Source organism: Castor canadensis, chromosome 19 (genome assembly GCF_047511655.1).
Source record: "Castor canadensis chromosome 19, mCasCan1.hap1v2, whole genome shotgun sequence".
NCBI classification, from domain to species: Eukaryota; Metazoa; Chordata; class Mammalia; order Rodentia; family Castoridae; genus Castor; species Castor canadensis.
Window position 1 is genome coordinate 19,100,472 of NC_133404.1, and position 26,776 is coordinate 19,127,247.

The window sequence follows — 26,776 nt, forward strand, 5'->3', positions numbered from 1 at the left end:
TTTGATTCATAAATTACTTAGACATACTTTGTATATTTAATATATTCTTTACTTTTTGCATTTTTTGAGATGAAGTCTCTCACTATATTGCCCAAACTGGCCTCACACTCATGGGTTCAAGAGTTTCTCAAACCTCAGTCTCTAGAGTAGCCCAATACAGGTATACACTGCTACTCCTGGCTTAGCCTTATGTTGTTTGAGTTCTAAATGTTTTCCTGTTGTGTTTCTCTTATGAAATTATAGTTTGACTCACTTATTATGGTCAGAGAACTTACTCTATATTCAGTTCTTTAAATTTGTTAATTTTTTTAGGATCCAGGTTTATAGGTTGTCTTTGATAATATTTTGTAGGCTTCAAATAATATGACTTTTTCTATATTATAACACTAGTGCAACTTGAAAATAGAGATGGTGAGCATTTTTTCATGTGTTTTTTGGCCATTTGAATTTCTTCTTTTGAGAAAGTTCTGTTTAGTTCACTTGCCCATTTCTTTATTGGTTCATTAGTTTTGGGAGAATTTAGTTTTTTAAGTGCCCTATATATTCTGGTTATCAGTCCTTTGTCTGATGTATAGTTGGCAAATATTTTCTCCCACTCTGAGGGTGTTCTCTTCAGTTTAGAGACCATTTCTTTTGATGAACAGAAGCTTTTTAGTTTTATGAGGTCCCATTTATCTATGCTATCTCTTAGTTGCTGTTCTGCTGGGGTTTTGTTGAGAAAGTTCTTACCTATACTTACTAACTCCAGAGTATTTCCTACTCTTTCCTGTATCAACTTAAGAGTTTGGGGTCTGATATTAAGATCATAGATCCATTTTGAGTTAATCTTGGTATAGGGTGATATACATGGATCTAGTTTCGGTTTTTTGCAGCCTGCTCACCAGTTTTCCCGGCAGTTTTTGTTGAAGAGGTTGGATGTTGAATTTATCAAATACCTTGTCTGTGTCTGCTAGAGATGACTCTGTGGTCTCTCTTTTGTTCTTGTCGAGTGATGACATTTCCTATCTTCATACCTTTCTCTGAAGATAAGGGATTGATGAAAAATATGTCAGCGCCTAGGCACAGGGCCATGTGGTCTGTGAAGGGCATGCCCAGGTGGCTAACAAACTGTTCAGGGTAAATGTTGGGAATGGGTTGTTGTGGCTGTCCGTATAACCAGGCACAGTGGCAATGTCAGAATGGCAGGTGCTCCCTACTGCTACTCCTCAGATGCTAGTGCTGTGCCTTTCTAGCTCCCCCACCAAACCTCAAACTCCGTTCTGCTGCCACAGGCATCCTGGAGTTTTTCCACCACCAGCTGAAGGACATCGTGGAATATGCAGAACTGAAGACAGTGTGTTTCCAGAACCTGCGGGAGGTGGGGAACGCTGTTCTCTTCTGCTTGCTCATTGAGCAGAGCCTGGTGAGTACTCAGCCCAACCCACCCAGGTGTGCCAGTGTTAATCCCTACTGCTGTTTTTTATTGGGAGTTTTTTAATGGGCCTGTGTCGGGGGGTAGTGTTACAAAACACCATTCTTTTTTCATGGCTGTTTTTTCAGAATTTGTTCCCTACAATTGAATAACAAAAATGTAATATAGTTTATTGTTTCAAGAATGTTTTTGTTAGGCTGATAATATAGCTTAGTGGCAGAGCACTTGTCTAAAATGCATGACACCCTGGGTTTGATCCTCAGCACCACCAAAAAATATTTTTCTATGTAAACATTGTAAACATGTTTTCTGTGACAGCTAAACATACACAACATTGCTGCCCCGAATACTCTGCTGCGATGGAACGTTGAACACTGCTGAGCACGTGAAGTGTGGTTCAGCGTGACCAAGGAAGTGATTTTTATGTTTAATTGAATTTTAATTAACTTAAATAGCTACTTGTGGTAGACAACATAGGTAGATGGCATAAATAGATGAACATCTTGGAGCCTACCATAGTTGAAGAAATCACATAGTGGAACACCTCCCTTTCTTGACTGGTTGCCTTCTTGAGGTGTCACTTAGACTGCTACTCTGTTCCCTGTTCTTCATGTCAACTGACAGTTTGTGATCTGAACTGGAAAACCTGTAAATGTTGAGTGAATCTTATGGCCCTGTTCTGCTTTTCCCGTGTGACTGTTCGTTGACTCTTCTTGTTTGTCTTTCTGTTAAATATGTCTTGGCTTGTTTGCCTATTTCTGACAGCTCATTTATGAAAATTCATTGTGTTTCCTTGATGTCTTGACACATTGTTTTTGGCTTGTCTTTTCCCTCTGATAGTGGTGACTTTTTAACAAAATGCTCAATTTGAATGTATTCTCGCTCTTTTTTTTTTTTTTTGTAGTTCTGGGGAGTACCACTGAGCTACACCCCCAACCCAAATGTAGTCTTTTTTTATGGTTATCACTTTTTATATCTTTTTAAAGATGTTTTTCCTTAACTAGGCGTCATCAAGATATTTTCTTATATTCTTCTCTAAGGTTAAATTATGTTGTCATGCTTGTTAAAGCTTTCACATGTCTTGATACCTGACAAGACACATCCCATTATCTTGTTTCTCTTCATGGCACCTTTCCATGGCTCTTATCTCTGCCCTGTAAGTTGCAGAATTGGTTTGCCAAACTTACTGGAAATGAATGTTGGCATATTGATGGAAATTCATTTCATTTCTATCTAGGGAGGCTTTTGTGGTGGTGGCTTTGTAAATCAGTCTTTTGTCTTCAGGACCCTGGTGCCTTTGCACCTTCACTTCTGGAAGGACAGGCCCAGGATGCCCTGTGTACACTATAGAACATGTCGACGAGACTGCAAGGCCTCTAGGGGCTGACCTTTTGGACCAGCTATCTTTTACCAGCCAAGAAGAAAAAAAAAAAAGTGTGTGTTGTTGGCTCCCATGTCAGGGTAGTCCAGGGTCAAGCATGGACTAGACAGCCTCCAAGGGAACCTGTGTCTTTTAACCTCCCCCTCTTTTCCTGCACTGCTAGGCAGACTCTTTCCACATGGTGGCAAAAGGGGACTGCAGCAGCCCTGGGCCCTCATTGTCCTCACCAATCATGGATTCAGTGGGGACCCCAAGTGAGCAATTCCCATCAGGCTGTCCTGCCCATAGTGAGACATTTCCATCATCCCAGAGAATTCTATTAACAGAATGTTTATTTTACACCAAATGGCAAAGATGTACCTTGTTTTCAGCTCCTGATTTCTCTGTCCGTTTTTGCTATGAGTGACACTTCTGAATCTGACCTTGTCTTTCTCTGCACTAGTCTTTGGAAGAAGTGTGTGACCTGTTGCATGCAGCTCCTTTCCAGAACATTTTGCCGCGAGTCCATGTAAAAGGTGAGCCTGTGTGTCCCCAATCCAGAGTTCAGATTGCCCTCTGCAGAGTTGTGTTCAATCTGGGCAACCAGAGAGAGAGCTGAAGGCCAGTATTGGATGTGACTTTTGTGCCTATTTAGTCATCCAGTCATAACTGGTGATCACCGGAGGGGCACGTGTAACCTAATTAAAATGAGGTCTAGGATTTGCTTCAAAATAGCATGAAAACAGGAAGGTGAGCATGTACAAACCAAGAATGACCTTGGTGCTCCTTACCTATTGTCCACTGAGAAAACTGGATGATAGGTAAAGGGACCATTATGCTCTTTTACTACTTTAGATCACATTTGGATATTTTAACAAGTTTTTAAAAAATGAAATTGAGGACTGTAAGTGTGGTTCAAGTGGTAGAGTGCCTGCTTAGTAAGTGCAAAGCCCTGAGTTCGAGCCCCAGTAACACCAAAAAAAAAAAAAATGACTACTGAACAAAATTTGTTCTCAGATTTTGTTATTTGTTCTTTTGGCTCTTTTTGTTTTGGCTGTTTATAGCCTGAAAGAGCTACATTAGTCCCAAGTTGAAATCAGATCCCAAATGGATACATTATACAAGCAAACCTGTCAGTTTGAGTTAAAATATCAAATGAGCTGGTTCTGTAAAACACTACTTCCAAAAGAATCTGTACCCATAATGTTACCTTAATCTTTTGTTTCCTTAACAAGATAAAGCTTTTGCAGTTGTTTCATCCTACAAAAGAGCAAAGTATAATAATTTTTTTCCACTGCAGAGGGGGAGAGACTTGATGCCAAAATGAAAAGACTGGAGTCCAAGTATGCCCCGCTACATCTTGTCCCATTAATTGAAAGGCTGGGGACCCCACAGGTAAAGTCTGCTGTGTTTGCTGTGGATTTCAAGCTGTGTGTCTACATCAGGCCATTGGCAGGGTTGGGAACAATCCAGAAGGTATCGTGGGGTCTAAAAGGCTGCTCAGCCATTCAGATCTCTGTCCCCAGTGTGGTCCATTGCAGGACAACTTCACAGAGTGGGTGTGAAGTTTAAATGACCAAATAGATGAAAAGGGGATAGCACTTTACTTGGCAACAAAGACATACACAATAAATGTCACTTGTCAGCCATCCCTTCATGAGAAGGCTTTTGCATAGGGTTTATTTTTTTTTCTTAAACAAAAAAAAAAAAAATTGGAATGAGAGGCAGGGTTTACGGGCAGAGTTCTATAATTCTATATCAGCTTACATGAGATCGGCTTACTCAAACTCAGCACCGTTGCCATTTTGGACCAGATCATTCTTTGTGGTGGGAAATGTCTTGTGAATTGTAAGATTTTTAGTCTTACATCCCTGGCCTTTACCCACAACTTACCCCATGTTGTGACAGTCAGAAATGTCTCTGGACATTATCAAATGTGACCTGGAGGCAGTCACTCGCAGTTAAGGACAGCTGTACTTGATTCCTCTTGACTATGAAGTATATTTATTCTTGTAAGGTGTACAGGTGATTGCTGACATATTTAGTTTGTTGATGCTTGAACTCTTCTTCTGTTAAGAAACAGAAAGTAAACATAAACAGCACTAGTTTTGTTTTAGCCCTCCAGCATCCTGCCATAAGCCTGTAACACCCTACCACTTTGATTTCTGTAGCAAATTGCAATTGCAAGAGAGGGGGACTTGCTCACCAAGGAGCGGCTGTGCTGTGGCCTGTCTATGTTTGAAGTCATCCTGACACGAATACGGACCTTTCTGGATGACCCCATCTGGCGTGGGCCTCTGCCCAGCAATGGGGTTATGCATGTGGATGAGTGTGTGGAATTTCACAGGCTGTGGAGTGCCATGCAGTTTGTCTACTGCATTCCTGTGGGGACACACGAGTTTACGGTGGAGTAAGTGTGTGCTCAGTGTTGATTCTTTGGAACACGACAGAGTTGCAGTGGAGGTGGACGAGCTGGTGGGGGAGATGGGGGTGAAAGCAGTGTAAGGCCAACACAACCAAGTTCTTCTGGAAAAGTATCAGACACTGAATTGCTTTAATAGAAAGCGGGGCTTCTTATGTGATGCCAAAGAGGACTGAAGACTCCCAGGAGTCTCTGAACCCATAGCACCTCAGTGCCAATTGGGAGTGCGTGTTTCTCCGTGGCAGGTCCATAAATTCATTCTTCACAGAATGTCTGTGATCAGAAGAGATTAGGAGACAGCATGCCAGAGGAACCCAAAACAGAAATTTACCAAAAATAGGAAAATCACTGTCTGCTCAGCATTGTCCTGGCTGGGGAGGGTGACTGGGTGAAGAAAGCAATGCTGATAGATGCTTTGTCTTTGGCCTCCAGAGGCCAATTGTTTATGGAAGACTTCCTGGTTGTTTATCACCTCCCGTTGTCTTGTTTACTGCTTTCGGCTCGTAGGCAGTGTTTTGGCGATGGGCTCCACTGGGCTGGCTGCATGATCATCGTACTTCTTGGCCAGCAGCGGCGGTTTGCGGTGTTGGATTTCTGCTATCATCTACTAAAGGTCCAGAAACATGATGGCAAAGATGAGATTATCAAAAATGTGGTATGTGGACAAAGATCTTCTGCCATGTGTGGATGTTTTGCAAAAATTATCCTTTTTATTAAAAGTTCTTTTCATCCTAATATATAAAGTTCCAATAACTGAAACTTTTCATACCAAAAGTGAATCTAAATATAATTGGCAAAGCAGTCTGAAAGATTAAAAAAATATATAACTGTTCCATCTTATTCCTCTTTTCAAGGTACTTAGATGTATTTTGTATCTTACTCTACAGAATCTGCATTTTCAGACCGTTCCAGTCATCTGGCTTCCAACTTAGAGTGTGCTTTCTCTTTTTTTTGGCTACTTCTAAAATCTTTTTGTCTTTGTCATTTTGTGGATTCCTTATAGTTGAATTCTAGAAAATATCCCGTACCTTTTCAAATATTTTGTCCTTTGTTTCATTGTATCATCTTCTTTTGGGGCTTCACTTGCATTCTCCATTTTTGTTTACCCTGTTATATTAGTTTTCTCTTGCTCCCATAACCAGTCACCACAGGCTTAATGATTAAAAAAAAAAAATCAAAACACCAGCATTAGCTAGTGTTCACAGAGCTCAGCTTGGCCCCCTGCTTATAGTCAGTGGTACTGTATTCCACCTGAACACCTAAAGGATGAATCTGCTATCAGGCTAATTCAGATGTTCGCTGAATTCAGCTCCATGCCCCCAACAACACGCCCCCCTTCCAACAACAGTGAGTTGAGCCACCTCAGCTCGTAATGGTGCCAACGTTCCATCGCCACTACTTCCCCACCTCCAGCTAGAAAAAAGTTCTCTGCTCATATGATTATTCTGGGTCTACCTGGACAACGCAGGGTACTCTGCCTGTCTTCAAAGTCCATAACCTTAACTGTATCTGCAAAGTCCGTCTTGTAAGGTAACATTATTAAATGCCAGGGATTGTGGACATCTGAGGAGCTATTCTAGCTTCCACACCTCCATTTCCTTGGCTCTCTGGGCTGTATCCAAAGTATTTCTTCAGATATGTCTTTTGGGTAACTAATTCATTTATATTGAGTCTGTTTTTACTCTAAGAAATAATTTTTTTTTTCATTTTTCTTTTATTATTCATATGTGCATACAAGGCTTGGTTCATTTCTCCCCCCTGCCCCCACCCCCTCCCTTACCACCCACTCCACCCCCTCCCGCTCCCCCCCTCAATACCCAGCAGAAACTATTTTGCCCTTATCTCTAATTTTGTTGTAGAGAGAGTATAAGCAATAATAGGAAGGGACAAGGGGTTTTGCTGGTTGAGATAAGGATAGCTATACAGGGCATTGACTCACATTGATTTCCTGTGCGTGGGTGTTACCTTCTAGGTTAATTCTTTTTGATCTAACCTTTTCTCTAGTTCCTGGTCCCCTTTTCCTATTGGCCTCAGTTGCTTTAAGGTATCTGCTTTAGTTTCTCTGCGTTAAGGGCGACAAATGCTAGCTAGTTTTTTAGGTGTCTTACCTATCCTCACCCCTCCCTTGTGTGCTCTCGCTTTTATCATGTGCTCATAGTCCAATCCCCTTGTTGTGTTTGCCCTTGATCTAATGTCCACATATGAGGGAGAACATACGATTTTTGGTCTTTTGAGCCAGGCTAACCTCACTCAGAATGATGTTCTCCAGTTCCATCCATTTACCAGCGAATGATAACATTTCGTTCTTCTTCATGGCTGCATAAAATTCCATTGTGTATAGATACCACATTTTCTTAATCCATTCGTCAGTGCTGGGGCATCTTGGCTGTTTCCATAACTTGGCTATTGTGAATAGTGCCGCAATAAACATGGATGTGCAGGTGCCTCTGGAGTAACAGTCTTTTGGGTATTTCCCCAAGAGTGGTATTGCTGGATCAAATGGTAGATCGATGTCCAGCTTTTTAAGTAGCCTCCAAATTTTTTTCCAGAGTGGTTGTACTAGTCTACATTCCCACCAACAGTGTAAGAGGGTTCCTTTTTCCCCGCATCCTCGCCAACACCTGTTGTTGGTGGTGTTGCTGATGATGGCTGTTCTAACAGGGGTGAGGTGGAATCTTAGTGTGGTTTTAATTTGCATTTCCTTTATTGCTAGAGATGGTCAGCATTTTTTCATGTGTTTTCTGGCCATTTGAATTTCTTCTTTTGAGAAAGTTCTGTTTAGTTCACATGCCCATTTCTTTATTGGTTCATTAGTTTTGGGAGAATTTAGTTTTTTAAGTTCCCTGTATATTCTGGTTATCAGTCCTTTGTCTGATGTATAATTGGCAAATATTTTCTCCCACTCTGTGGGTGTTCTCTTCAGTTTAGAGACCATTTCTTTTGATGAACAGAAGCTTTTTAGTTTTATGAGGTCCCATTTATCTATGCTATCTCTTAGTTGCTGTGCTGCTGGGGTTTCATTGAGAAAGTTCTTACCTATACCTACTAACTCCAGAGTATTTCCTACTCTTTCTTGTATCAACTTAAGAGTTTGGGGTCTGATATTAAGATCCTTGATCCATTTTGAGTTAATCTTGGTATAGGGTGATATACATGGATCTAGTTTCAGTTTTTTGCAGACTGCTAACCAGTTTTCCCAGCAGTTTTTGTTGAAGAGGCTGCTATTTCTCCATCGTATATTTTTAGCTCCTTTGTCAAAGATAAGGTGCTCATAGTTGTGTGGCTTCATATCTGGATCCTCTATTCTGTTCCACTGGTCTTCATGTCTGTTTTTGTGCCAGTACCATGCTGTTTTTATTGTTATTGCTTTGTAATATAGTTTGAAGTCAGGTATTGTGATACCTCCTGCATTGTTCTTTTGACTGAGTATTGCCTTGGCTATTCGTGGCCTCTTGTGTTTCCATATAAATTTAACAGTAGATTTTTCAATCTCTTTAATGAATGTCATTGGAATTTTGATGGGAATTCCATTAAACATGTAGATTACTTTGGGGAGTATAGACATTTTTACTATGTTGATTCTACCAATCCATGAGCATGGGAGATCTCTCCACTTTCTATAGTCTTCCTCAATCTCTTTCTTCAGAAGTGTATAGTTTTCCTTGTAGAGGTCTTTCACATCTTTTGTTAGGTTTACACCTAGGTATTTGATTTTGTTTGAGGCTATTGTAAATGGAATTGTTTTCATACATTCTTTTTCCGTTTGCTCATTGTTAGTGTATAGAAATGCTAATGATTTTTCTATGTTGATTTTATATCCTGCTACTTTGCTATAGCTATTGATAATGTCTAGAAGCTTCTGAGTAGAGTTTTTTGGGTCTTTAAGGTATAGGATCATGTCATCTGCAAATAGGGATATTTTGACAGTTTCTTTACCTATTTGTATTCCTTTTATTCCTTCTTCTTGCCTAATTGCTCTGGCTAGGAATTCCAGTACTATGTTGAATAGGAGTGGAGATAGTGGGCATCCTTGTCTGGTTCCTGATTTTAGAGGGAATGGTTTTAATTTTTCTCCATTAAGTATAATGCTGGCTGTAGGTTTGTCATATATAGCTTTTATAATGTTGAGGAACTTTCCTTCTATTCCTAGTTTTCTTAGAGCTTTTATCATGAAATGATGTTGGATCTTATCAAAGGCTTTTTCTGCATCTATTGAGATGATCAAGTGGTTTTTGTCTTTGCTTCTGTTAATGTGGTTTATTACGTTTATTGATTTTCGTATGTTGAACCACCCCTGCATCCCTGGGATGAAGCCTACCTGGTCGTGGTGAATAATCTTTTTGATGTGTTGTTGAATTCGGTTTGCCATTATTTTGTTGAGGATTTTTGCATCAATGTTCATTAAGGAGATTGGCCTATAGTTCTCCTTTTTGGAGGTGTCTTTGCCTGGTTTTGGGATAAGTGTAATAGTGGCTTCATAAAATGTGTTTGGCAGTTTTCCTTCCCTTTCTATTTCGTGGAACAGTTTAAGGAGGGTTGGTATCAGTTCTTCTTTAAAGGTCTGATAGAATTCAGCAGAGAATCCATCAGGTCCTGGACTTTTCTTTTTGGGGAGACTCTTGATTGCTGCTTCAATTTCATTTTGTGTTATAGGTCTAACCTGTGTCACAGTATTTTGGGTATATCCCCAAGAGTGGTATTGCTGGATCATATGGTAGATCTATGTTTAGATTTTTAAGAAGCCTCCAAATTTTTTTCCAGAGTGGTTGTTTGCATTCCCCCCAGCAGTGTAAAAGGGTTCCTTTTTCACCACATCCTTGCCAACACCTGTTGTTAGTGGTGTTGCTGTGAGTTCGTATTCTTTATCCAGCTTTATCATAGTAGGAGGGTCTGTCAAAGATACTGTCCATAATATTACCAAACTGGAAGTCTAGAGCTTGTATTTTATTAGTTTACTGGTTTTCCCCTACTGAACATATTGACTTCATCTTTATATTCCCAGTTTCTGGCACACAGTAAGTTCTTAATAACTGTTTGTTGAGTGAATATACCTGTAAGTTTTACAAGTCCACACTTAGCAGCGTGAAATGGACAGAGAAATACATTTAAATTGAAAGTATTTTCATTGTTATAATAATGGTATTTTTAACATGGTATGCATGTAAATAGTTTGGCTACAATTTTTCTGAGAAAATATGAAAATCCTGACATTTTGAAACACGAAAAATAAATGTACAAGTGTTGATAGTAAATGCCCTGGTGTGTTATAGCCTTTGAAGAAGATGGTGGAAAGGATTCGCAAGTTCCAGATTCTTAATGATGAGATCATCACTATCCTGGACAAATACCTGAAGTCAGGTGACGGGGAGAGTACTCCTGTGGAGCACGTGCGCTGCTTCCAGCCACCCATCCACCAGTCTCTGGCCAGCAGCTGAGGAAAGGACCAAGCTCACAGCATTTAGTAACTCTGATGGCATGTTTATCTTTCCAAAACTATTTAGCAAGATTTTTAGGGACTGTTTTTCAGTATCTCTCTACCTGTTCAAGGAGGTGCTTTTTGATCTAAGAGCTTTTATAAAATTGACTTATTTTTCTAGACTAAACTTGTATATGCTTTTGGTAATTAGAAGTCTTGAGATTGGCTGCTGGTGATTGTTTGCCTTCATATTCTTAATAAAATTATTTTCATTTTCATAAGGAATGTTCCCTGCAGCTAGCTATGTCATAAGATGCTGCTGAGTTCATTCCTTTATCCCTTAAAACTTAATACCAGCTAACTGTACTAAAATCCTGTACCCATTACTATTAAACTTAGTAGCTATTTAGCTTTTATTTAGGGTTTTTTCTGATGGTCTTTTATGAACAGTCTAAGTCATTGTCTCTGTCCCTCTGTGTTTTAGAACATAATGAACTTGATTCCTCTGCTTCCACTAAATTCAATTGTGACAAAATCTAACTTGTGAGGGATGAATTAAAGGTTAGAGAAATAAAACCAGTGAAACCTATTTGTATTCATTTATTTACTACAACTTATCCTGGTTGGCTTCAGCAGGGTGCCTTCTCCAATTATTTAGGTTCAGACTGGGTTCAAGTCAGGATCTGTGTTGCCCCCAGGATTCTGAGGTGGAACAAGATCATGATATCTTAAAAGATGCTATGCTTTTCACCAGCACACACATTTTATATTTAGGCTTCAGCAAGGATGAAATGAAAACCAGGCCAATGAGAAACAAAACAAATGGCTGTGTTGGCTGTTCCATTCTGGATGTGAAGGAGGGACACTAAGTGCCTTTATGTTATGTGCTCCCATGAACCAATGGCCAGCAGTTTGGGGAGACTGGCCTGGGACAGTATGCAATGCACAAAAATGACTGAGGAGAACTTGAGTCCTGTCCATAACAGCCCTGCAATGTCTTTCCCAACTGCTGGGTGAGTTATGAGGCTGGAGTTGGTCAGATTTGGTTACTACTAGACTTACCAAAAGAGATAAAATGGTTAAGAATGAAGAGCCAGGTATGTGGCATGCACCTGTATCCCCAGCTACACAGGGGCTGAAGCGGGAGGATCACTTGAGTCCAGGCAATCAAGGCCAGCCAGGCCAACACAGAAACTTCATCTCAATAAAAAATAATAATTGTGTTACTAGGCTGGGGAACAACTAAGTCAGGGAGTCAAGAATGATATAGAAAATAAAGTGTATGAACTAATAATAAATAGTATGAACTATTCTGTTGTACTATTAACCTGAGTTACATGATGTTTAACAGAACTATTATGAAAAGTTATATTAAAATGTTTTTGGTGATATGAATTAATAACCCTGGGCTATTAATTCTGCTACAGATTAAAAGAGTAGTGTATGTGTTAACACTGTAAAGTACAAAATAAAAGTGACTTTAGTGACTGTATTACTCATAGGTTTAATGATATGCCAAAAAAATACTATATACACTATTCCAAGTGCTATAAAATGTTTGTTAGATAATGAAGAATGTGTTAATGTCAACCTGTGCATTCTCAGTGAGGACTCTCATCCCTAAGAGGGTGAAAATTGGTTTTATGTGCAAAGCAAAATATAGATACAGTACATAAAGATACATATCTGTGAAAAAATTAGAAATAAAATAGACCTGTGCTATTAAAATTACATGGGCGGGTTAGGGGGTGTAGCTCAGTGGCAGAGCATTTACCTAGCATTATGCAAGGTCTGGTTTTGAGTCCCACCCCCCCTCCCCATACCAGAGGTGGCAGTCAGGAAGAAATGCAATAGCTCCTTTGAGTGCCAGTAAGAAATCAAAGCCGGAAAAAGAAATTTGTTCATGAAACTTGGAAACTTAACCCTAATGTGAGGCTAATGGAGAGCTGCATGGAACATCAGCACTACTGCTGTGAGAGACTGGGTGGCTCAACTCTGATGAGCCACCATGCAGCCCAGGCAGGAGCAGCAATCAGGGACAGGCCCAAGCCTCTGCTTTCCCGCCACCTGGAAGCTGTTGGGGGAGAGGATTGTCAATACTTTTTTTTTATGGCCATTGGTAAAGTGGGTAGATTTCAAAGCTGGACAGGGCTCATTATACTGTCCTATCTTTTTTTGTACTTGTTGAAACATTTTTTCATAAAGATTTTCTAAAAGACCAAAATGTATAATGGTCAAAACTCTCCTGAGCAAAGTAAAGTGTGTGGTACAAAAAGACCATATTTTACAAACACTTTAAGTCTGTTCTAAGCATCTGGACTTAGAAATAGAAGCTGTTTCAACTGATCTTTTTATGAGCAAAATTTAAGAAATCACCCTAGTCTTCTGATTGTATTTCCCAGAGTTGTTAAAAGGTCTACATGATAAAATAGCTCATTATGAAAATACATTAAAAAGTACAAGATCTGATGTAAAGTGGTAATCAAGGTTCCAGGCACCATGGACCAGGAATAAACCATCTGGGCTGCAAAGTAGAACCCAGCCCAAAGACACAGGGTGCACTTAACAAGGTGCTTTTTAAAAAAGGCCATTAGATGCATATGGGAAACTCGATGCATGGTGGCAAGTCACAGCCTGAGAGATATTCTTTGGGGTGATAGCCTATCCTTTTTTCTTTTACAAATGAGTTCCCTTCATTTAGTAACTTAGGGTACCCTTAAAGTAACATCTCAAAATTAAAGTAATTTACCAAACATGAGTCAATTTTATAGATAAGATAAATCAGAGGATAATGTATTGGGGCAAGTTTGTTCTTTTTTACAATCAAGAATCCTTATGGTCAGGGATTGATGAAATGGGGATGACAAATATACATTTCAGACCTTCATCACCAATGAAAAAATAAAGCATTTTTATAGACTTAAAACTTGTCATTAGTGCATTTAGATTTTGGAGAAAGAATCAAAATGTAAAATACCTCTACAATAATACAATGTTATCAGAAATCAGCCATATACAGGGGTTGTTCAAAGTGACCACATCTAAGCTACCACTGTTTAAATATAAGAAAAGTAATTTCTTGGTCCAAATCAGTGAAACCTTAAAAAAGATTGTCTTCAGAGAACATTATTTGAGGACAATGCTTTTTCAGACACTTTCTGATATTCAGAATCACTTTATAACATAATTACACATTAACCTTTTAATCACATCTTTCTTAAAAAGCTGCCAGATTTCCATTTCTCCGGGAGATATTTTCACCAGTGTGTTTGTTCCACTCCACAGGATAAGCCTTCTTCATTATTATTAAGAACTTCATACATATTAGAGAGATTGCCATTCACTGCTTTTTCATCTTTTCGAAAAGACACAGGCAGACTTGCTAGACTAAAGTTGACGTCTTTAAAGGCATGCAACAAAAATATCCCCACAATAATTGTGAAGAAGCCACTCAGAGTCCCAATGATATCATCAACAGGCATACCTTGCCATTCCTTAAAAAGAATAGCTGAACAAGTTAAAACTGAAGTTGTGAAGAATACGTAATATATTGGAGTTACGATGGATGTGTTGAATATGTCCAGGGCCCGATTTAGGTAATTAATCTGTGTGCTCACACAGACCACAAGGCTCAGCAGCAGAATCCAGGCCAGGGGGTGCCGCAGCACAGGCTTTGCAGCCAACAGCTCTTTGATGGCGATGCCCAAGCCTTTCACACAAGAGACTGAAAATGCTCCAATCACAGAGCATATTGTTATGTACACAAGAATGTTTGTCTGTCCATGGCGAGGTCCAACCACAAAGATTAGGATCAATGACACAATGACCACAAGTGTTGCAAAGACCACAAAACCTGGAGGAGGCAAAGAAAAGCTGTATTTAGTCAAATGTTATGAAACACAGAGAATCCAAACAAACGATAGGAAAGAGAAAAGGAATTGACTAAGAATAAAAATCGGCTTTTTTGTGCTCAAGTAACAAAAGCACACACCCCCAAAATGTAGTTAGATATGCACACTGGAAGATTACAGTATGCTTCACAGCCACAAATTCTTACACCGCTACCATTTTTTAAGTAGCGGCTTAAACCTACTGAAATGCTCCTAACTCAAGGGAAGGAGAACAGGTATAATCGAAACAGGGACAGAGCTGGGGAAGAGAAATCACAAGGTGTCCCTTGAATGTTCAACAATGTTTATGTGCTATAAACATGGAAATTATTAATCAAGTTTTCCCTGACGGGTAATTTTTCTCAGGAAAAAGTACTAAAATGACAGCAAGTCATTAACAGAACTTAAAAAATTGTCTGGAGGCCATGGTTGAATTTGGAGAACAGACCCAGCATCATGGCATCCATCAATGTAGTCCCGTGGGCCAGGCGCTGTTCTCAGCAATTTGGACTCAACTGCCCATAGCACAGATACAACCGTGTACGTTTTCAAATGAGAAGCCCAGGACATGGAGAGATAACTGTCCCTTCCTCAGAGTTTTAAAGAAGCAAATACACAGAAACAAGAAAGGAAGGGAGATCATAGTAGTATTTTGAGGAAATAAAATTTCTATTTCTCAGAAAGCAGAGGGAATAACTGATAAATGGCAGAGCAGATCCAAGAATGCTGCCTCCTGCATCAGCAGCAATCCGATCAAAACATGATTACACTGCACAGAGCACTCAACAGGTAAAGTTCTTGCAAAGTGGAGGCAAAGGCTACACTGAACGCAAAACCTGGCCGAAAGTACATGCATTCAAGACACAGTGAGGAAGATTCCAAGATGGCAACTAGAGGGAGGAAGCAGAAAGCATGCTTCCTAAAGTAAACTCTTGGAGAGACACTGGAGAACACCTTGCAGGAAAAACCACCAAGAAGAGGTAAAACTCCAACACCACAACCCCAAGCCCGCACATAGCATCTCCACTCCATGTTAAATGGAGAAACCAGGACAGCTCTCGTGCCACCAGACACCAGCGCCTAACTTGCTTGGGAGAAGCAGACCACCAGGTGAGCTAAGTGGCACTCGGTACTCCCAGAGACAACCCTGGGCCAGACCAGCATAGCTCCCTGGACAGACCGACTCCCACCAAGGGTAAAAAACAAACTGAATAATAAACAAGCAGCTGGAAAAAGCCAAAAAGACACGTAGCAAAGAGGGCAGGGCGCCCTGAGCACCCAAGGAGGGAGAGGGGCAATCCCTCATGGAACTGTAAATAAACAAGCTGGTCAGAGAAGGCAGGAGCAGTGGTACCCGCCCAACAACCAAGAGTGGGAAAACTTGTAAAAGTGGGAGTGGGAGGAAAACTCCACAGGAGATGTGGAAAGGACACTTCCCACGTGAACTATAAACATGCCAGCCAGATAATGCAGGTGTAGCGCCGCCTCCCCCAGTGTATTTGGAAGGGGGAAAGCTTGTAACAGTGGCGGTCCTGCCCAGGAGAACTCTGAGTAAACAAAGCCTGCAGGGCCAGGTGGGTGTTAAGCTCACTCCTGAGATCTGCATAAATAACGCCTCCAGCAAAGGCTGGCTAACAGCAGCGGGAAGGTGAGCCACAGCCCGGACATACACAAAGCTGTCTCCAGACTCTTTTTTTTTTTTTTTTTTTTTTCCCCTCTTCCTTTGATGAGACAACAACCAAACTACACCTACATGCTGAAAAACTTACTGAAATGTATTGCATCTGATCTTGGGACGCTCTGTTGTGTTTTGGTTTTTTGCTTTTTTGGTTTTTTTCCTTTTGATCAGACAATGACAGAAATACTTCTGAGACACCGTCTCCAGGATTGGAGGCTGAAGGACTAACAGCAAAATTATTAAGACAAACTTTATTGCATTTGAACTTGGAAATTTTTTTTAAATTTTATTTTATTATATATTTTTATTATTTTTAATTTTTTATTTATTTTTTATTTATTTATTTTTAGTTAAACAATTCAAGACCTGTGAAAAGAAAATGCAAGAACTCACTGACTCCATCAAAAGACCAAACCTGAGAATCATGGGCATTGAAGAATGAGAAGAGGTGCAAGCAAAGGGAATGCGTAAAATAGTCAACAAAATAATTACAGAAAATTTCCAAAATCTAGAAAAATCTATGCCCATACAGATGCAAGAAGCCTCCAAAACACCAAACAGACCAGACCAAAACAGAACTACCCCATGGCATATCATTAAAAAAACAAATACAGAGACTAGAGAAAGAATATTGAAGGCTGTAAAAGAGAAAAAACAAATAACATACAAAGGTAAACCCATCAAAATCACAGCAGACTTCTCAACAGAAACATTAAAAGCAAGAAGAGATTGGGGAGAGATGTTCTGGGCACTGAATGAAAATAACTTCAACCCCAGGATACTCTACCCAGCAAAACTATCATTCAAAATAGATGGAGCAATAAAAGTCTTCCATGATAAGCAGAAACTAAAACAATATGTGACCACAAAGCCACCACTACAAAAAATTCGTCAAGGGATTCTGCACACAGAAAGTGAAACCCAACATAACCATGAAAGGGCAGGCAGCACCAAACTACAGGAAAAGAAAAACCAAGTAAGTAGAGAGTACCTCGATTTAGGTACACACAATCAAACCTTCAAACCACTAAGACAACTAAATGACAGGAATCACCACTTACCTATAAGTACTAACACTTAATGTTAATGGACTTAATTCCCCCATCAAAAGGCATCGTTTGAGGAAATGGATTAAAAAGAAAGATCCAACAATATGTTGCTTACAGGAGACCTATCTCACTGACAGAAATAAGCATAGGCTTAGAATGAAAGGCTGGAAGAAGATTTACCAAGCCAGTGGCCCCCGAAAACAGGCAGGAGTAGCAATACTTATCTCTGAAAAAGTAGACTTCAAACCTACATTGATCAAACGAGACAAAGAAGGACATGCCATGCTAATAAAAGTGGAAATACACCAAAAGGAAATAACAATTATCAACCTATATGCACCCAATTTCATCAAACATACCCTGAAGGACCTAAAAGCATGTATTACCTCCAACACAGTGGTCGTGGGAGACTTTAACACCCCATTATCAGCAATAGATAGGTCATCCAAACAAAAAATCAATAAAGAAATCCTAGATAAAATATACCATAGATCAAATGGACCTACTTGGATGTCTACAGAACATTCCATCCAACTTTTACACAATATATATTCTTCTCAGCAGCCCACGGAACCATCTCTAAAATAGATCATATCCTCTGGCACAAAGCGAGCCTCAGCAAATACAAGAATATAAAAATTATACCATGCATTTTATCTGATCACAATGCAATAAAACTAGAACTCAACAACAAAAATAAAGACAAAAAACATGCAAACAGCTGGAAACTGAATAACTCATTGCTTAATGAACAATGGGTCATTGATGAAATAAAAGAGGAAATTAAAAAGTTCCTGGAAGTCAATGAAAATGAAAAAACAACCTACCAGAACCTATGGGACACAGGAAAGGCAGTCCTGAGAGGAAAGTTTATAGCCGTGCGTACATATATTAAAAAGACTGAAAGATACCAAATCAATGACCTAATGATACATCTCAAACTCCTAGAAAAACAAGAACAAGCAAATCCCAAGACAAATACAAGGAGAGAAATAATAAAAATAAGAGCACAAATCAATGAAATAGAAACCAAAAAAACCATACAAAGAAATAATGAAACAAAAAGTTGGTTCTTTGCAAAAATAAACAAGATCGACAGACCCCTGGCAAACCTGACTAAAATGAGGAGAGAAAAAACCCAAATTAGTGGAATCAGGAATGCAAAAGGGGAGATAACAACAAACACCATGGAAATCCAGAAAATCATCAGAGACTACTTTGTGTACCTATATTCAACTAAATTTGAAAATCTTAAAGAAATGGATAGATTTGTAGATACGATCTATATAAATCATCCAAAACTGAACCAAGAGGTTATTAATCACCTGAATAGATCTATAACACAAAATGAAATTGAAGCAGCAATCAAGAGTCTCCCTAAAAAGAAAAGTCCAGGACCTGATGGATTCTCTGCTGAATTCTATCAGACTTTTAAAGAAGAACTGATACCAACCCTCCTTAAACTTTCTATTTCCACGAAATAGAAAGGGAAGGAAAACTGCTTAACACATTTTATGAAGCCAGTATTATACTTATCCCAAAACCAGACAAAGACACCTCCAAAAAGGAGAACTACAGGCCAATCTCCTTAATGAACACTGATGCAAAAATCCTCAACAAAATAATGGCAAAACGAATTCAACAGCACATCAAAAAGATCATTCACCACGACCAAGTAGGCTTCATCCCAGGAATTCAGGGGTGGTTCAACATACAAAAATCATTAACTGTAATAAACCATTAACAGAAGCAAAGACAAAAACCACTTGATCATCTCAATAGATGCAGAAAAAGCCTTTGATAAGATCCAACATCATTTCATGATAAAAGCTCTAAGAAAATTAGGAATAGAAGGAAAGTACCTCAACATCATAAAAGCTATACATGACAAACCTACAGCCAGCATTAAGTATAATGGCGAAAAACTGATACCATTCCCTCTAAAATCAGGAACTAGACAAGGATGCCCACTATCTCCACTCCTATTCAACATAGTACTGGAATCTCAGCCAGAGCAATTAGGCAAGAAGAAGGAATAAAAGGAATACAAATAGGTAAAGAAACTGTCAAAATATCCTTATTTGCAGATGATATGATCCTATACCTTAAAGACCCAATAAACTACTCAAAAGCTCCTAGACACCATCAATAGCTATAGCAAGGTAGCATGATACAAAATCAACATAGAAAAATCATTAGCATTTCTATACACTAATAATGAACAAACTGAGAAAGAATATATGAAAACAATTCCATTTACGATAGCCTCAAAAAAAATCAAATACCTAGGTGTAAACCTAACAAAGGATGTGAACAACCTCTACAAGGAAAACTATAAACTTCTGAAGAAAGAGATTGAGGAAGACTGTAGAAAGTGGAGAGATCTCCCACGCTCATGGATTGGTAGAATCAACATAGTAAAAATGTCGATACCCCCAAAAGTAATCTACATGTTTAATGCAATTCCCATCAAAATCTCAATGACATTCATCAAAGAGATTGAGAAATCTACTGTTAAATTTATATGGAAACACAAGAGGCCATGAATAGCCAAGGCAATACTCAGTGAAAAGAACATGCTGAAGGTATCACAATACCGATTTCAAACTATATTACAAAGCAGTAACAATAAAAATAGCATGGTACTGGCACAAAAACAGACATGAAGACCAGTGGAACAGAACAGAGGACCTAGATATGAAGCCACACAACTATAACCAACTTGTCTTTGACAAAGGTGCTAAAAATATATGATGGAGGAAAGACAGCCTCTTCAACAAAAACTGCTGGGAAAACTGGTTAGCAGTCTGCAAAAAACTGAAACTAGATCCATGTTTATCACCCTAAACCAGTATTTAACTCAAAATGGATCAACGACCTTAATATCAGACCCCAAATTCTAAAGCTGGTACAGGAAAGAGTAGGAAATATTTTGGAATTAATAGGTATAGGCAAGAACTTTCTCAATGGAACCCCAGCAGCTCAGCTCATAAAACTAAAAAGCTTCTGCTCAACAAAAGAAATGGTCTCCAAACTGAAGAGACCACCCACAGAGTGGGAGAAAATATTTGCCAGCTACACATCAGACAAAGGACTGATAATCAGAATATATAGGGAACTCAAAAAACTAAATTCTCCTAAAATGAATGAACCAATAAAGAAATGGGAACGTGAACTAAATAGAACTTTCTCAAAAGAAATTCAAATGGCCAAAAAACACATGAAAAAATACTCACCATCCCTAGCAATAAAGGAAGTGCAAATTAAAACCACACTAAGATTCTACTTCACCCCTGTTAGAATAGCCTTCATTCATTAGGAACACCACTAACAACAGGTGTTGGTGAGGATGCGGGGAAAAAGGAACCCTCTTACACTGTTGGTGGGAATGTAAACTAGTACAACCACTCCGGAAAAAAATTTGGAGGCTACTTGAGAATCTAAACATTGATCTACCATTGATCCAGCAATACCACTCTTGGGGATATACCCAAAACAATGTGACACAGGTGACTCCAGAGACACCTGCACACCCATGTTTATTGCAGCACTATTCACAAGAGCCAAGTTATGGAAACAACCAAGATGCCCCACTACTGATGAACAGATTAAGAAAATGTGGTATGTATACGCAATGGAATTTTATGCAGTCATGAAGAAGAACGAAATGTTATCATTCGCTGGTAAATGGATGGAATTGGAGAACATCATTCTGAGTGAGGTTAGCCTGGCCCAAAAGACCAAAGATCGTATGTTCTTCCTCATATGCGGACATTAGATCAAGGGCAAACACAACAAGGGAGTTGGACTTTGATCACATGATAAAGTGAGAACACACAAGGGAGGTATGAGGATAGGTAAGACACCCAAAAAACTAGATAGCATTTGTTGCCCTCAACGCAGAGAAACTAAAGCAGATACTTTAAAGCAACTGAGGCCAACAGGAGAAGGGGACCAGGAACTAGAGAAAAGGTTAATTCGAGAAGACTTAACTTAGAAGGTAACACACATGTACAGGAAATCAATGTATGTCAACTCCCTGTACAGCTATTCTTAACTAGCAAAAAACCCTTGGCCCTTCCTATTACTGCTTATACTTTCTGTTCAACAAAGTTAGAGATAAGGGCAGAATAGTTTCTGCCTGGTAGTAAGGGGTAAGTAAGGGAGAGGGTGGGGGGAAGGGGGCAGAAGTGACCCAATGTATGCACATATGAATAAAAAAAAAAAAAGTCACAGTGAGACACTTGATCTCTGCCCAATTCTACATTTCTAGGTGACTACCCCTCCCCTGACAGTGCTTTCTAGTTTGGAGAACTCTAGACTAGCTAAGCATGTGAGTAGCAAACTAAAGCTCAAAAAGACAAATATTGCATGTTTTGTTCTTATGCAGAATCCAGACCTAGAGAAAAAAAAAAAATCTTGTGACAATGAAATACTAGACTAACTTTCCACAAGTGATAACAAATTACAAAAACAAAAACCCACAAGCAAAAAACAAACATTTACAGCCCAATTTAAGGGACCAAAACTCTAAGAACAGGGAATAAAGTTACTCAGAGCTCAGCTCCAGGGAACCTCCAGCAGGTAAGGGTGAGCATAAAGACTAATGGAAACTTAAGGGCATTTCATAGGACTAGGTAAAAACACTGGAACTGGGGCTAAGGAGCCAAGATTCCCCCCAAAAATATATAGTAACTCCATGTTTCTGTGCACAGTTCTCCTTGCAGCATTTGTGGACACAGAAACTGAAAAGCTGAGAGAGGAAAGGTTGCAAGGAGTCCACAGGACTGAGTATGATGTTAATATCTTGTGATCTAGAGCAGACGAACACGAGAGCATACAGTAACCCAAGGGAAGGGGCCAAAGTTTATATCCCAAGCTATCAACTAAGAGCCAAAGGACTATGAACAGGAATAAAAGCAAACTGGAAAGAAACCAGACCCAATGAAGCTTAAGATAGCATCTTCAAGGTGAAAGCAACCTGCTGCTCTTTTATGTGCCTGCCAGAAGAATTTTCAGTTCTCCCTGAATAAAGTACCACTCCAGGCCAGAAATGGTGGCACAGGCCTACAATCCCAGCTACTCAGGACACAGAGACTGTTAAGGTCAGTCTGGCAAAAAGTTTGTGAGACTCCCCCCATCTCAACCAACAAGATGGCATGGTGGCACACACTGCATTCCCAGCTAAGTGAGAGGCCGAAGTAGGAGGACTGCAGTCTGAGTCCTAGGAAAAAAAACCTAAGACCTTATCCAAAAAATAACTAAAGCCAAAAGGGATCAAGTGGTAGAGCACCTACCTGTGAGCTCAAACTCTCAGTACTGCAGTAAATAAATAAATGCCAGTAAGTAATAAGCAAAGACTTTAAAGTAACTAAGAATCAAAGAACAAAAGTAAATGTTTGGATATTAAAATTGTAAAGGCAGACAGACTCAAAAGAAAGGCTGGAAGGTAAAATAAGAAGTCTCCCAGAAGGCAGAGCAAAAAGGCAAAATGGTAAAAATGTGAAGAAAAACTAAACATGAGAAAGTAAGTGAGCTGAGGGTGTAGATCAGTTGTAGAGCACTTGCTTAGCCATGAATTTACCCTGAGTATGATCACTAGCACAGAAAGAAAGAAAGGAAAAAGGTAAGAATCTACTTCAAGCAGTCTAATCAACTGATGAGTAAGAATTTGACGAAGGAAGAATTCGGTTTCCCAGAGGAAAACATTAAATTAAAAAGACCCAGTGAGCACCCTGCACAATGGAAAAAATGGACCCACATCTGCATGTCGGTGGGAAATTCCAGACACCAAGGGCAAAAAAAATATTCTAAATGCTTCCAAAGAGTTAAAAAAAAAAAAAAAGCCACATAAAGAAACAATCAACTGCAGTTGATTTCTCAACAGCAACACAAAGTGAAAAGACAATGGATCACAGTTAAAGACATTTTTAATTACACAAAGCCTCTAAAAAGTTTCATTCTTCTCTGTGCCCTTTTTCATGTTCCACTCAATTGAGGAAAATGGGGATCTAAGAAAAACCAAAAAGTGAAGGAAATCCCCAGGATTCTGATGAAGAAAAATTCAAGATACTGATGGCCTGGAGGGCCAGTACTCGTGGAGGCCAAACAGAAGGCTATGGGAGAGAAATTTCCCAAAAAGATGCAACTAAGAATACCTAATGTGTCTGAAATTAGTGACAGTAGAATTAGACAAGTGAGGAAGTGTTTCAAAAGGGATTGATAAATATATAGAAAACTAAGCAAACAAGATAACAATTAGTTCAACAAAAAACAGACATACAAGAAAGGAGAAACAAGCCAGGCCTGTGGCACACATCTAAATTCCCAGCACCAGGAAGGCAGACACAGGAGGATCATGAGTTTAAGGCCAGCCTGAGCTATCCTACCAAGCAAGACCTTGTTTAAAAAAAAAAAAAAACAAGGAAAAGTAATTGTAATCATAATATGGCTGAGTTATGCAGTGAAGGTAATGTAAACAAATACGTTAAACAAAGCTAAGTAAATGCAATAGGTAATAGATATAATAGATAATGACTAAAGCCAAGGAATCAGCAGTGACATAAACATGTTGTCGAAAAGTAGGAATACAGAGTTAAAGAACAAAAGAAACAAGGGGCTGGGGCACCTGACTACTTTCTATTTTTTCATATGCTGTGTAGAACAATGTCTCTTTATGTGCACATAAAATTTTGATTGAAGTAAAAAATGAGTTAAAAAGTATAGTAACACTAATAAAGCTTTTCTTTCTTCTTACCTGGATCACCTAACTTGTGTGACATTTCATTTAAGGTCTCAATCTCCTCTTCTTTTGGAGCATGTATGACCATTACTGTAGATCCGAGAATACTTAGCAAACACCCAATTTTCCCATGAAGATTAAGTCTTTCATTTAGAAAGTATGAAGAAAGAATGGCACTAAAATGGAAAGAGGAAAGGGTTGAGAAATTTTAAAATAATCAGTTACTTTTCTCATTTTTAAGTACTGACAGACACAATTTAAATTACTGAATTCACGCTAAAACACTGAGCTTATGAAGATTCTGGCTTTCAGCCAAAGTAAAGCAAATGTACATTCAACCACGAAATTATAACAACTGAGAGGCTGATTTTGCTAAGAATGCTGACTCTTCACTTGAGCCAGCAAATGTCCAATGAGTAAGTGAAGTAGTATAAAAACATGGCAGCTCTTCTTCCATTTTGCATCTGTCTACTTTGCTGAGTTATCTCTCCTGTGTTACCTTGGATTTCAGGAATTATTCTGACTGAAAAACATCTTATAATCTTAGTCAAAACTACTTCCCAAGCAATAAGAAGTCTATAAGAAATTTACAATATAAAGAGCTATAGTTTGTACAATTTATGTCCTAATAATCTATATTCAAACCAATGACTCAAATTTGCTCAGTTAATGTGTTCCTAATGGTTGATGCATCCCACTTACATGTTACTTTAGCTTAATATAATTTGCCTAATTATCCTGTTATTTAGAAATATAAGAACAAAAGAAACAAGTCTTTTTTTTTTTTTTTTTTTTTGCAGTACTGGCGATCAAACCTTGTGCATACTAGGCAAACACTTCACCATTGAGCTACATCCCCAACCCAAGGATCTTTTAATTATTAATTTGTCTGTAAGTTATCAGGCTTTTATAACTTATACTTAGTTTCATCCAAACCTAAAAAGAAAATACAAAATAAACCAGTAAATAATGTGGCATAATATAAAGAAAATACTGTAACTCTATCTTATATATACTTATATAATAACCCTATTTTATATATAATTTCTTTAAAAATTGATTAAAATACCTAACTCTAATCAACTTTCAGAATAGTGACCAAAATCCAGACATCAAAATAGGCTTAGTTGTTTGGACTAACCATTAAAATAACAGAAACAGGACAAGTCTGGGACTGGTTCTGCAAACAAGCACCTCAGGCCAGTCTTCAGAGACATGTAACCTAGCCCCCACTGACAACTTTCTGTAGTAGGTACAGAAACCTATTCATCATCACCCATGACCTACCACAGTATATGAGCACTGAGTTAAAAATGTTGAACAAGTGCAACTTGGAATCTTCAAAAACTAAAATCACTAATGCTGGGTATGAATTCAAGCCCAAGCATATAATCAGTTTGTCCCACAAATCAACAGCTTGCCTATGCACAGAGGATAACTTTGAAAAGGCCATTAGTTAAAAAAGAAAGTCCTCAAAAAGAAAACCAAAAAAAGAAAGTCCTAAAGGTTACTGAAGACATGTAATCAGTACTAAGTATTTTATAGACCATTATATACAAAAAGTCATGTGCTTACCTTACGAGGACGCTGAGAGCTCCTAGCGGAGTCACTAGTGTGGCTGGTGCAAATGCATATGCAGCAAAGTTGGCCACCTCACCAGCTCCCACTTAAGAGATGGACAACAAAAATACCTCTCAGATAGGAATTTATGCATTCAATTTAGAAACACCTGCATTTTATGCAGTGTCTATGAGTTATCTTCAGTAAGTTCTGTATTTTTTCTCATCTGTTTATTACAGGGTTATGGATCTTCTGTACATTACCAACACCTAGAGTCTACTAGGAACAACACAAATCTGTAACTTTAATTGCAAAAGTCTAGTTTATGCTTACATAAAGATAGTAAAAATTTAAATAGGTATTAATATCCTAGAATAACAAACACAAATCAACTAAAAGAAGCACTGATGAAAAGGCTCTTCTCCCAAGTCTTTTTCACTGGCCTTCCTTTTGAAAGGAGGGCTTAACTTAAGCAATATGTCAGACTGCCAAGAAATACAATGGCAAGAAAAACAATGACATTGCTCTCATAAATCTTATATTTTAGTGAGGGAAGACAAACAAAAATACATGTGTGATACTAGTTAAAAGTGCTGTGAAGAAAAAAAGCTAGGGAAAAGATTGGAATGCTTGAGAGAGAGGGATCACATATGCTGGTATCAGGCAGGAGCTCTGAGATAAGGACACTTTTGAAGACTCTGAAATGAAAATGTGGGAGTTTATACTATTACAAGCAAGAGTAACAGTTAAGTACTAAAACCATGACTGCAGGTATTGGCATGTCTGAGCACCAAAGACTCCAGAGTAGCTCCAACAGAACCAACAATGGGACAATGTAGATCAAGCAGTGGTAGCCAGGGTCACAGCACATGTGACCTTGCTGAGTCCCTAGGGATTTTACTTGAGTTGGAAAAGCTCTGGGAATCCTATGCTGAGTAGGGGCAGGATCTCGTAAGGATCCTTTCTGGCTGTTTTCCAAAATGGTTATGCTAATTTTCACTTAGCAATATGTGATATTGTCAAACTTAAACTTTTACTCATATGTTAGGAATGTTATTCTGTTTTCAATTTGTATTTTCAACTGTCATTTGTTTATTGGCCATGTAAAATTTAAGGAAGTAGCTGTTCAAGTTTACCCCCTATTTGTCTACAAGGGTTTTGTTTTCTCTTAAGGTACTTCTTTACATGTTTTGGGAATGAAACTTTTGTTCACTAAACACATTCCGAATACTTTTCAGACTGCATTTG

At 38.8% G+C, this 26,776-nt stretch overlaps 2 protein-coding genes across 3 annotated transcripts in view; one reads left to right on the forward strand and one right to left on the reverse strand.

The window, feature by feature from the left end:
• The window catches only part of Cyfip1 (cytoplasmic FMR1 interacting protein 1), a 95,276-nt gene extending 84,078 nt beyond the window's left edge, over nucleotides 1–11,198 (forward strand). For both annotated transcript variants that reach the window (XM_074061865.1, XM_074061864.1), the window contains exons 27-32: nucleotides 1,272–1,402; nucleotides 3,235–3,307; nucleotides 4,072–4,166; nucleotides 4,943–5,181; nucleotides 5,701–5,848; nucleotides 10,464–11,198. In XM_074061865.1, the coding sequence (XP_073917966.1) occupies nucleotides 1,272–1,402; nucleotides 3,235–3,307; nucleotides 4,072–4,166; nucleotides 4,943–5,181; nucleotides 5,701–5,848; nucleotides 10,464–10,628 (851 nt within the window). In that variant the 3' untranslated portion in view covers nucleotides 10,629–11,198. The remainder of the gene's footprint in view (nucleotides 1–1,271; nucleotides 1,403–3,234; nucleotides 3,308–4,071; nucleotides 4,167–4,942; nucleotides 5,182–5,700; nucleotides 5,849–10,463) is intronic.
• A 2,155-nt stretch (nucleotides 11,199–13,353) lies between these two features.
• Nucleotides 13,354–26,776, reverse strand: part of LOC109693165 (magnesium transporter NIPA2-like) — a 40,597-nt gene continuing 27,174 nt past the window's right edge. The window contains 4 exon segments of the mRNA XM_074061866.1: nucleotides 13,354–13,877; nucleotides 13,879–14,462; nucleotides 23,984–24,144; nucleotides 25,544–25,634. Coding sequence (XP_073917967.1) covers nucleotides 13,827–13,877; nucleotides 13,879–14,462; nucleotides 23,984–24,144; nucleotides 25,544–25,634 — 887 coding nt within the window. The 3' untranslated portion in view covers nucleotides 13,354–13,826.